General features: G+C 37.7%; 1 protein-coding gene across 1 annotated transcript in view; it reads left to right on the top strand.

The window, feature by feature from the left end:
* The window catches only part of LOC133652981 (kinesin-like protein KIF3B), a 29,954-nt gene that overhangs the window by 11,930 nt on the left and 4,880 nt on the right, over positions 1-13,144 (top strand). Inside the window, exons 4-7 of the mRNA XM_062051955.1 lie at positions 2,476-2,598; positions 2,667-2,785; positions 4,947-5,063; positions 10,907-11,012. Coding sequence (XP_061907939.1) covers positions 2,476-2,598; positions 2,667-2,785; positions 4,947-5,063; positions 10,907-11,012 — 465 coding nt within the window. The remainder of the gene's footprint in view (positions 1-2,475; positions 2,599-2,666; positions 2,786-4,946; positions 5,064-10,906; positions 11,013-13,144) is intronic.

The raw sequence follows: 13,144 nt of genomic DNA, 5'->3' as shown, positions 1-13,144 counted from the left end.
GCCTGCCTGTAGTCCAGACCTGTCTCCCATTGAAAATGTGTGGCGGATTATCTAAAATACCACAACGGAGACCCCGGACTGTTGAACAACTTAAGCTGTACATCAAACAAGAATTGGAAATAATTCCACCTGGAAAGCTTAAAAAATGTGTCTCCTCAGTTCCCAAACGTTTACTGAGTGTTGTTAAAAGGAAAGGCCATGTAACACAGTGGTAAAAATGCCCCTGTGACAACTTTTTTCAATGTGTTGCTGCCATTAAATTCTAAGTTTATGATTATTTGCAAAAGAAAATTAAAGTTTCTCAGTTGGAACATTAAATATCTTGTCTTTGCAGTCTAGTCAATTGAATATAGGTTGAAAAGGATTTGCAAATCATTGTATTCTGTTTTTATTTACCATTTACACAACGTGCCAACTTCACTGGTTTTGGGTTTTGTACAAACTCGGTTCCGATCAGGGTTTTTTTGAAGCCAATTCTGATCATTGATATTGATCACATGTCCTAACTGTAAATGTTGGAATGTATTTATGCTGAGTGCTATTAATAGTGTGACAATATCAACACAATATGTAGTTCCTTAGTAGTTTGATCCAAACAAAGTGAATAGTACACAATAAGTAAACAAAAGTAAAAACTACCATTTAATACTCTTTTAAATACTTTGCTTTTTGTCATTTTCCGTTAATAACTGCTGACCTACTGCGATAACGCGCTTCCATCTGCACTTCCTGAACTTTACAAAGCACTTGTTTCTTCTCTTGCTTAGCGGAAAGGTTAGCGATTAGCATGCCTTTTTGTCTGCTCCTGCTTGTGTGTTACATATTATGGGTGTCAAATTGTTTTATTTTAGAGTGAATGGCAATTGTTATTTGTAAAAATTCTTAATCGATTTAAAAAAAATTAAAAAAAATAAAAATAAATATATATATATATATATATATATATATATATATATATATATATTTATATATATATATATATATATATATATATATATATATATATATATATATATATATATATATATATATATATATATTAATCGATTAAGAATTGCTACAAATAACAATTGCTATTCATTCTATATATGTATGTATATTTGTATTTCTATTTAGTATTTTTTATATTTTTATTTATTTATTTATTTTATAAACAACTAAGAATTGTTACAAATAAGAATTGCCATTCATTCTAAAATACAACAATTTTGTGTGGCTTGACAAGACAGATAGAGATAAAAATAATAACAAATAAATATATATAAATATATATATATGTATATATATATATTTTTTAATTTATTTATTTATTTATTTTTTTTGTAATTTAAAAAAAATATATTTTTATTTATTTATGAAGTAATGTAATATTAATGTACAGTATTTAGTAGGGGTGTGAAAAAAAAGGATTTTCGAATGAAACGTGATTCTTATTTGTAATTCTTAATCGAATAAAAAAAATGTTTTATTTAAAAATGTTTTTATTTATTTATTTTTTAAATCTTTCCTGTCCAGCCACTCAGACAATTCATATTGTTGATGTAGATGATCTATATCTGCTGTACGATTTACTTTAGAAAAGTGTTGGATGCTTCTCTAATTTGTATTTGACTTTATTAAATGTTTGGGTAGAATTTTATTAAACAAAATCGGTTTTCTTTTAAGTGATTTAGAAATGTATTAGAGCTGTTTATGTATTTTATGGAGGAAGGAATGTAGTTAATCATAGAACTGGCCCTCAATGATATTAACAAAGTATTGATCTTGAATCGAGAATCGTTTCTGAATCTAATTGTTACCCCTGAAAATCGAATCAAATCATGTGGTGCCCAAAGATTCACAGCCTTAATAATAATACTTGTTAGAAACTTACTTTATTTGCCGATTATTAATTTAGGCCTCGTTCACACTGCAGGTCAATTCTGATTTTTTTGCCCACATGCGACATGTATCGGATTTTTTCATGCCGCTGTGAACAGTGCAAAGTCCGACCCAGGCCGATTTTGTATGTGGGTATAAATCGGGTTTGTATCGAATGCGACTGCAGTCTGAACACTCCGATTGCATCAATCCGACCAGAACGCCATCAAAAAGCGAGAATTATTCGCCAAAATAGACGGTTGCTAAATAAATAGTTGACAAATATTTAGGAAACACTTGAAAATAAAATATTTTAGGACCTCACATCAATGTTCCACCATCGACGTCAAAGCAAATGTCCCTTAGAGAGGAGCGGCTCCACACTGTGTATAAACGTACACAGTTAGCCACTAGCTGTCTTTGTCAGTCGAGGAAACAAAAATAAATAAAGTATCACCAGAGGGGATCAACCTTTGTGATTTACATTAAAAGGCATTAATTGGCATTGGACGATCACACACTTCCACAGTAATCGACTGATACCGATCGGCACGACCCGAGTACTAACACGTTTGTACGCTGTACCGTATAGTCCACTCCTTTCCTTCCTTCCAGAAATCGAGGGAGCAAGAGATGCGACAACAGATGGAATGTCGCGACGAAGAGACTCTGGAGCTCAAGGAGACCTACAGTTCACTGCAGCAGGAAGTCGATATCAAAACCAAGAAAGTGAAGAAGGTAACGGAGCCGGGGTTCTGCTAGTATTGGTTGATTATACTTTAACGGTTCTGATGAATGCTCTCTAGTTGTTTGCCAAACTGGAGGCAGTCAAGGCAGAAATTCATGACATTCAGGAAGCACACATCAGTTCACGCCAGGAACTGGAACAGACCCAGAACGAACTCACCAAGGATCTTAAACTCAAGTATGGAGCCTGCTGACCTACTGACCTACTTATCACCCGAAAAATCCGCTGTTGAGAAAGCAAGTACCCAGTCGATAATCTGATCCGATTATCGACTGTGTACTTGAATGTAACACTATAGGAGACCAAATGATCCTTTCCTTCAGCGATCTCATGAATTGTTTCATCATTCCGTCACTATTCCTTAGATTTGACAAATACTGTCAAATATTGTATTACTTACACCCAATAGACTGTGTGTAAGTGATCAAAACCACTTTTTAGGCGTACAAAGCATAATGTGACCATTTCGAACAGGTGTCAAACTCTTTTTTATTGAGGGCCACTTCGCAATAATGCCCGCTCTCAGAGGGCCACACGCAACATGAATACATACAGGCAACTGTTTTTGATTAATATGTTTTTTACACATTGATGGATCACTTGCTTTCATATATTTAAGTCTTTATTTTTGGTAACCAAAATAAACATGCTTGGAACATCAGATAATATTCAAGTGGGGAACATATGCAGTCTGTCAACATTGAAAGAACAAATACATTTAACCAGAAAGTGTTTTTTTTATTCCCAGACATTTTTGCAGGCCACTTAAAATTATGTGAATTAGAACTACATGGTGTGCCACATTAAGATTATGGGACTGACTGCCTTAAAATGATGTGGCCACTACAATAAAATGATGTGGCGGGCCACGATAACATGACAAGGCAAACCACGTTAGAATGAAATGGTGTGCCACTTTAAATTTACGGGATGGGCCCCTTTAAAATTAAGTGTTGGTCCACAATAAAACAATGCGGCGGTCCACTTTAAATGATGTGGCAGGCTACATTAGAATTACATGGTGTGCCACATTAAAATTATGGGAGGGACCAGATTAAAATGAACTGGCGGTCCACAATAAAATGATGTGGCGGTCCAGATAGAATGATGTAGCGGGCTACATTATAATTATATCGTGTGTCACATTAAAATTATGGGAAGGGGGCCACATTAAAATGATCTGGCGGTCCACTATAAAATGATGTGGCGAGCTACATTAAAAATATGGGACGGGCCACTATAAAATTAAATGGTGGTCCACAATCAAAATAAGTGGTGGTCCACATAAAATGATGTGGCAGGCTACATTAGAAATATATGGTGTGTCACGTTAAAATTATGGGAGGGGTCAGATTAAAATGAACTGGTGGTCCATATTAAAATGATGTGGTGGTCCACATAAAATGATATGGCGGAATACATTAGAATTACATTGTGTGCTACATTCAAATTCTGGTATGGGCCACTATGAAATTGAGTGCTGGTCCACAATAAAATGATGTGGCTGTCCACATATAATTATGTGGTGGGCTACATTAGAATTACATGGTGTGCCACAATAAAATTATGGGAGGGGCCAGATTATAATGAACTAGTCCATTGTAAAATGATGTGGCGGAATACTTTAGAATTATATGGTGTGCCAAATTAAAATTATGGGAGAGGGGCCACTTTAAAATAATCTGGCGGTCTACAATAAAATGATGTGGCGAGCTACATTAATATTATTGGATGGACCACCATAAAATGAAGTGGTGGTCCACGTAAAATGATGTGGCAGGCTACATTAGAAATATATGGTGTGCCACATTAAAATTATGGAAGAGGCTAGATTAAAATGATGTGGTGGTCCACAGTAAAATGTAGGGGCGGTCCACATAAAATTATGTTGCGTAATACATTAGAATTACATGGTGTGCCACATTACAATTATGGGAGGAGACACAATAAAATGATGTGGTGGTCCACAGTAAAATGATGTTGCGGTCCACATAAAATGATGTGTCGGTCAACATTAAAAGGATTTGGCGAGCTACATTAAAATTATATGTTGTGCCACTTTAAAATTATACGGGCCAAATTAAAATGATAATAGAATTATGTGACTCTCCACGATAAAATTATGTGGCGGCCACACTTGAATTATTACGGTGTGCCACGTTAAAATTATGGGACTGGCTACTTTAAAATGAAGTGGCGGTCCACACTAAAATGGCTAGGTGGGCCACATTAAATGATGTGGCGGGCCAGATTTGGCCTACGGGTCTTGAGTTTGACACTTGTGATTTGCACTGAAGTCTTTCCATTGCCATGTTTTGACTGATTGTTTTTCTTTGAGGACGCTGCTGATTGAAAACTTCATTCCGTCGGAGGACAAGAAGAAAGTGGTGAACAGAGCCTACTTTGTGGAGGACGGCGAGCGCTGGAAGATGAGAGCCATCACTCGTGTTGAGGAGTGAGTCCGATGTTTGTGCCGCACAAAGACACACACATCTTTGTTAGCGGTCTGTAAATAGACAACTATCAGTCGTGTTTGTCCACTTCCACACGGACATTAAAATAACGTCACCGTGGCGTTCCACACGTGGAGACATGTCGCTTTTTTTGCCATCCAGAGGTGGACAAAAATGCATAATCAAAAGATATCAATTAGTTGTTTTTTTTCATTCAATTGCATTTTGCATGGTATGACGCACTATCAGGGGTGTGCAGCGCAATACCAATGGGAGGGGAGAGGGGGGGGGGGGTGAACGTGCTTTATCAGTATCATGCAGTAAAAAAGCTGCATGTTACAAAATTGTAGCCGACTTCCTAGTTTTCTTTTTTTTAAAAATACAGCACACATTTTTTCAATTCATTTTTGTTTTGTAATTTTAAGTATTTTATTATTATTTGAAATGATGATTAATAACTGAGTGCATGTTATTGTTTTTTTCAATATCAAATTGTTCAAGTCGGTCAATTTTATTAATTTTTTTTCCAGACAAATTTATGCACTTCAAACCTTTTCTGTGACAGGCGAAAAAACAACGTTAATATATATTATCTATATTTCTTTCTTTTAGTTTTTGTTTTCTTACAGATACAGATGTAATTTTTCAAAAGTTATTTGACTAAATTCATTTGGAAAAAAAGTACATTTTCCATCCATCCATCCATCTTCTTCCGTTTATCCGAGGTTGGTTCGCGGGGGCAGCAGCCTAAGCAGGGAAGCCCAGACTTCCCTCTCCCCAGCCACATCGTCCAGCTCCTCCCGGGGGATCCCGAGGCGTTCCCAGGCCAGCCGGGAGACATAGTCTTCCCAACGTGTCCTGGGTCTTCCTCGTGGCCTCCTACCGGTCGGACGTGCCCGAAACACCTCCCTAGCGAGGCGTTTGGGTAGCATCCTGACCAGATGCCCGAACCACCTCATCTGGCTCCTTTTGATGTGGAGGAGCAGCGGCTTTACTTTGAGCTCCACCTTGATGACAGAGCTTCTCACCCTATCTCTAAGGGAGAGCCCCGCCACCCGGCGGAGGAAGCTCATTTCAGCCGCTTGTACCCGTGATCTTGTCCTTTCGGTCATGACCCATAGCTCATGACCATAGGTGAGGATGGGAACGTAGATCGACCGGTAAATTGAGAGCTTTGCCTTCCGGCTCAGCTCCTTCTTCACCACAACGGAGCGATACAGCGTCTGCATTGCTGAAGACGCTGCACCTATCCGCCTGTCGATCTCACGATCCACTCTTCCCTCACTCGTGAACAAGACTCAGAGGTACTTGAACTCCTTCACTTGGGGCAAGATCTCCTCCCCAACCCGGAGATGGCACTCCACCCTTTTCCGGGCGAGAACCATGGACTCGGACTTGGAGGTGCTGATTCTCATCCCAGTCGCTTCACACTCGGCTGCGAACCGATCCAGTGAGAGCTGAAGATCCTGGCCAGATGAAGCCATCAGGACCACATCATCTGCAAAAAGCAGAGACCTAATCCTGCAGCCACCAAACCAGATCCCCTCAACGCCTTGACTGCGCCTAGAAATTCTGTCCATAAAAGTTATGAACAGAATCGGTGACAAAGGGCAGCCTTGGTGGAGTCCAACCCTCACTGGAAACATGTCCGACTTACTTTCGGCAATGCGGACCAAGCTCTGACACTGATCATACAGGGAGCGGACCGCCACAATCAGACAGTCCGCTACCCCATACTCTCCGAGCACTCCCCACAGGACTTCCCGGGGTACACGGTCGAATGCCTTCTCCAAGTCCACAAAGCACATGTAGACTGGTTGGGTAAACTCCCATACACCCTCAAGGACCCTGCCGAGAGTATAGAGCTGGTCCACAGTTCCACGACCAGGACGAAAACCACACTGTTCCTCCTGAATCCGAGGTTCGACTATCCGGCGTAGCCTCCTCTCCAGTACACCTGAATAGACCTTACCGGGAAGGGAAGGCGGTAGTCTGTCTTTTTTTTTTTTTTCCAGGCAAATTTATGCACTTCAAACCTTTTCTGTGACAGACGAAAAAACAATGTTAATATATATTATCTATATTTCTTTCTTTCGGTGTTTGTTTTCTTACAGATACAGATGTAATTTTTCAAAAGTTATTTGAAAAAAAGTACATTTTACAAAACTCTAAAACAGGGGTGTCCAAAGTGCGGCCCGGGGGCCATTTGTGGCCCGCAGGTCATTTTTTAACGGCCCCACGGCACATTTTAAAAATATGATTGAAAACAATTAAAAACATGATAAGTGGTATAAAAGAGCAAACAGGTGAAATGTAACAAGAAAATGTCGCAATGTATACTCTAATAACACAAAGCTGCCATGCAGGCTGTTTCTTCAATGTCATTATGAATTATTGACCTATTCAAGGCTCCAATTACGTCACATCTGAGATATTTTGGGGTAAAATGTTGCATATTTTGTGTTTGCCATATAAAAAACTGAGCTGTTTTTTATAAAGAAGGGCCTAAAACGAACAAACGAAAAACATAAATAACAATAAAAACGTGTAATTGACCGATAGATCTGAAGTTGATCTCGAGATTATTGTGTTAAAAGTGAACAGTAAAAAAAAAATAGAATTTATTTTTTAACACTATAATTGTTTGGATCCCCAATAATTTTAGTGTGATTTGTTTTTAAGTGTCATTGCTCAAAAAATAATAATGAATTAAAATCAATGTTGTTATGAGTTATTTACCTTTTTAAGGCTCCCATTATTATATAATCTCAAATATTCCACTTAAAAATTTTATTGTGTGAAAATATTGCATATTTTGTATTTTTTTCCATAAAAAAAACAGGGTTTTCTTTGACAACAAGAGCATACAACTTAAATCTTTAAAACCGTTATATTGACAGATAGACCTAATGTTGATCTAGAGATTTAAAACTTGAATAATAATAAAAATAATAATACTGAATAATGACACATTTTAAATATTTTTTTGACCAAAACCCTTTGGGGTCCCCGGGATCAAGCCTGAGTAGAGTCCTAAATGTATATTTTTTATACATATATTGTATTGGTTTTTAAAATAAAAAATATCAAAATGGCGCCCGCTTGCTTTGATTTTTCAGAATGCGGCCCTCAGTGGAAAAAGTTTGGACACCCCTGCTCTAAAACATTTGCAGCTGAGATAAGCTTCGGCAACCCCCGCGACCCCGAAAGGGACAAGCGGTAGAAAATGGATGGATGGATAATACCATTTATATCCGCCCTGAGATCGGTAGGTTGTGAGTTCAAACCCCGGCCGAGTCATACCAAAGACTATAAAAATGGGACCCATTACCTCCCTGCTTGGCACTCAGCATCAAGGGTTGGAATTGGGGGTTGAATCACCAAAAATTATTCCCGGGCGCGGCCACCACTGCTGCTCACTGCTCCCCTCACCTCCCAGGGGGTGATCAAGGGTAATGGGTCAAATGCAGAGAATAATTTCGCCACACCCAGTCTGTGTGTGTCACAATCATGGGTACTTTAACTTACCGGTAATAGTCGCGGCCGAGAGTTGGGAGGAGGGCGAAATGTTCTCTTCTGCCTCCGGGGGGCGCCACAGACTATATTTCTGAGAAGCACTGCCCTGAAGTGTGCAATGTGTTCGCATGACGTCACACACCCTGGAGCGTGCGCTGTCGTATGTTTACGGAAGTAAACGTGGCTCCTTTCCCAGTAGGTCTCTCTCCTGGTGCGTTTTTGTGGCAATTTTGAAGGATTTTGGGCAGCCCGAGTCAACATTTCCGCAAAGTATTTTCGAAGATCGAGAAGTGAGAGTGCGTACATTTCGGCCCCTGCACTTTGTGGCTACTTTGTAGATTCAAATTCAGAGAAAAACACGAAAGTACTGACATTACACATCAGATGAGCGAAAAATCGGAATGTTCACTCTGCAGGTCTACGTGTAGATCGGATTCAAGGACAAATCCCAAATAGGCATCCTACTAGAAGTGGGAATCTTTGGCCACCTCACGATTACGATTCAAGAGATACTATCATGATGTTTTTTTTTTAATACAATAATAATACAATTCCAAACCAACATGGCTGTAATGACAATGTAAATGAGGGATTTGTATTCACTGTTATGTTGGAATTATTATAAATATTGATACTGTTGTATATATTCATTTTTGTGTGACTACTTTGGATTGTTTTGTGACATGTTTGTGTGTCCGCTCAATTACTCTGTTGATCTATCATTCATTTATGTACAAAACCCAAAACTAGTGAAGTTGGCACATTGTGTATAAATGGTAAATAAAAACAGAATACAATGATTTGCAAATCCTTTTCAACCTATATTCAATTGAATAGACTGCAAAGACAAGATATTTAATGTTCGAAATGGAAAATGTTGTTGTTTTTTGCAAATATTAGCTCATTTAAAATTTGATGCCTGCAACATGTTTCAAAAAAGCTGGCACAAGTGGCAAAAAAGACTGAGGAAGTTGAGGAATGCTCATCAAACACTTATTTGGAACATCCCACAGGTGAACAGGCTAATTGGGAACAGGTGGGTGCCATGATTGGGTATAAAAGCAGCTTCCATGAAATGCTCAGTCATTCACAAACAAGGATGGGGCGAGGGTCACCACTTTGTGAACAAATGCGTGAGCAAATTGTCGAACAGTTTAAGAACAACATTTCTCAACGCGCTATTGCAAGGAATTTAGGGATTTCACCATCTACGGTCCGTAATATCATCAAAAGGTTCAGAGAATCTGGAGAAATCACTGCACGTAAGCGATGATATTACAGACCTTCGATCCCTGCATCAGAAACAGACATCAGTGTGTAAAGGATATCACCACATGCGCTCAGGAACACTTCAGAAAAGCACTGTCAGTAACTACAGTTTGTCGCTACATCTGTAAGTGCAAGTTAAAACTCTACTAGGCAAAGTGAAAGCCATCAACAACACCCAGAAATGCTGCCGGGTTCGCTGGGCCCGAGCTCATCTAAGATGGACTGATGCAAAGTGTAAAAGTGTTCTGTGGTCTGACGAGTCCACATTTCAAATTGTTTTTGGAAACTGTGGACGTCGTGTCATCCGGAACAAAGAGGAAAAGAACCATCCGGACTGTTATAGGCGCAAAGTTCAAAAGCAAGCATCTGTGATGGTATGGGGGTGTATTAGTGCCCAAGGCATGGGTAACTTACCCACCATTAATGCTGAAAGGTACATACAGGTTTTGGAGCAACATATGTTGCCATCAAAGCAATGTTATCATGGACGCCCCTGCCTATTTCAGCAAGACAATGCCAAGCCACTTTGAAAATGTGTGGCGCAATATGAAGCCTAAAATACCACAACGGAGACTGTTGAACAACTTGAGCTGTACATCAAGCAAGAACGGGAAATAATTCCACCTGAAAAGCTTCAAAAATTGGTACCTTCAGTTCCTAAACGTTTACTGAGTGTTGTTAAAAGGAAAGGCCATGTAACACAGTGGTAAAAATGCCCCTGTGCCAACTTTTTTGCAATGTGTTGCAGCCATTAAATTCTAAGTTAATGATTATTTGCAAAAAAAAAAGGAAGTTTCTCAGTTTGAACATTAAATATCTTGTCTTTGCATATAAATTGAAAAGGATTTACAAATCATTGTATTCTGTTTTAATTTACCATTTATGCAACATACCAACTTCACTGGTTTTGGGTTTTGTACTAATCAATTATATATGTTCGAAATACGATGCATGTAAAAATGTATTATTTCCCCCACCTCTACATGCTCCCGTGCAGTAAAGGAAGCAGTTGACATCTTGCCATACTTGACATAATGTTGCAGCTCTGCTCCTCCAACAGCGATCGTCAGATGCTGAGCAGGCCTCAGTCAGCTGTTGGATTCAGACGGCCTCTCAGTCACCACGCGCTCATGGCCATGATGATTAGTCTTGACATGAGGTACAAGGTGAGCGGCACTTCCTACTCTTGGAACTCAGGTCTGCAGACGTCAAACACACCTCGAACAAAAACGTTCTTCTGCACCCGCTGAAGGATTACTTTTTAAAGTAGTTGCCTTTTGTCCTTTGCTAGATCGTCATACAAAGTATAACATACTTGATCATCACAGTTGACTACAGAATGACTCTGCAGGATTATGCTCTTGGTCAGGGGTGTCCAAAGTGCGTACCGGGGGCCATTTTTGATCAACCCACAGCTCATTCTGAAAATAGTAAATACTGGAATAAAATGATAAATAGGTTATACTTGTATAGCGCTTTTCTACCTTCAAGGTACTCAAAGCGCTTTGACAGTATTTCCACATTTACCCATTCACACACACATTCACACACTGATGGAGGGAGCTGCCATGCAAGGCGCTAACCAGCAGCCATCAGAGGCAAAGGGTGAAGTGTCTTGCCCAAGGACACAACGGACGTGACTAGGAAGGTAGAAGGTGGGAATTGAACCCCAGTAACCAGCAACACTCCGATTGCTGGCACAGCCACTCTACCAACTTCGCCACGCCGTCCCAAAAAAAAAGAGTAAACGAGTGAAATATAACGTAAAAAAGTAGCAATGTTGACTCTAATAACACAAAGATGCCATGCAGTCTGTTTTTTTTTTTCTTTAAAACTGTCATTGCTCAAAAAATAATAATGAATCAAAATCAATTATTGACATATTTAAGGCTCCAATTACTTCACATCAAATATTACACTTTGAAATATTTTTTTGGGGGGGGGGGATTATGCATATTTTTTGTGTTTGTCATAAAAAATAGGGTTTTGGCATAAAGGGTGTAAAGCATAAAAAATAATACTTTGTATCAAGACAGACCTGAAGTTGAGCTTTTGGACATTTTGTAAAGAAAGTGTAAAAAGGTGTCACATCATGTTGCAACTGTATATATGTTCAAATAAAAAAACAATCTGAATCTTAGCTAAAGGTTAAAGCTTTGAATGGAAAAATAAAAATACATGACTTATTTTTCAAAATGTTAACATTTTACAGGGCCAAACTTGATATGAATTAATTTAAATTGATGTTATATATACATATATGTATACATATATACATGAATGTATACATATATACATACATGTATACATACATACATACATGTATACATATATAGATGCATGTTTACATATATACATATATGTATATGTATATACATATACGTATATACATACATACATATATATTTATATATATATACATATATGTATATGTATATACATATACGTATATATATATATATATATATATATATATATATATATATATATATATATATATATATATATATATATATATACATATATATATTTATATATATATACATATACATATATATATACATATAATTATATATATATACTGTATATATATATATATATATATATATACCTGTATATATATATATATATATATATATATATATATATATATATATATATATATATATATATATATATATATATATATATATATACACACACACACATATACACATATATATACATACAATCGTGGTAAAAAGTTTACATACTCTTGTGAAGGGCATAATGTCATGGCTGTCTTGAATTTCCAATAATTTCTACAACTCTTATTTTTTTGTGATAGAGTGATTGGAGCACATACTTGTTGGTCACAAAAAACATTCATGAAGTTTTGTTCTTTTTTGAATTTATTATGGGTCTACTGAAAATGTGACCAAATCTGCTGGGTCAAAAGTATACATACAGCAACATACATGATCAATTTTGGTGATGTAGAAAAGTTACAATCAAATCAAATTAGCTTCATGGCATGGCCTCTTAACTTCATGTGAGTGCTTATGATTGATGACACCTGTTGACTTGTCTGAGCCCATTTAAATAGGACTAATGTGATGCAGTCATTAGACTCTTACAAACGCGACAATGGGAAAGTCAAAGGAACTCAGCACAGATCTGAAAAACAAATCATTGACTTGAACAAGTCAGGAACGTCACTTGGAGCCATTTCAAAGCAACTTAAAAGGAACAATGAAAAAGGAGGATTACCTGCAAATTCTTCAGGACAACCTAAAATCATCAGCCCGGAGGTTGGGTC

The sequence above is a fragment of the Entelurus aequoreus genome, linkage group LG07 (genome assembly GCF_033978785.1).
Source record: "Entelurus aequoreus isolate RoL-2023_Sb linkage group LG07, RoL_Eaeq_v1.1, whole genome shotgun sequence".
NCBI lineage: Eukaryota > Metazoa > Chordata > Actinopteri > Syngnathiformes > Syngnathidae > Entelurus > Entelurus aequoreus.
The sequence above is the reverse complement of the archived record's forward strand: the minus strand, read 5'-3'. Positions and strand labels throughout refer to the sequence as shown.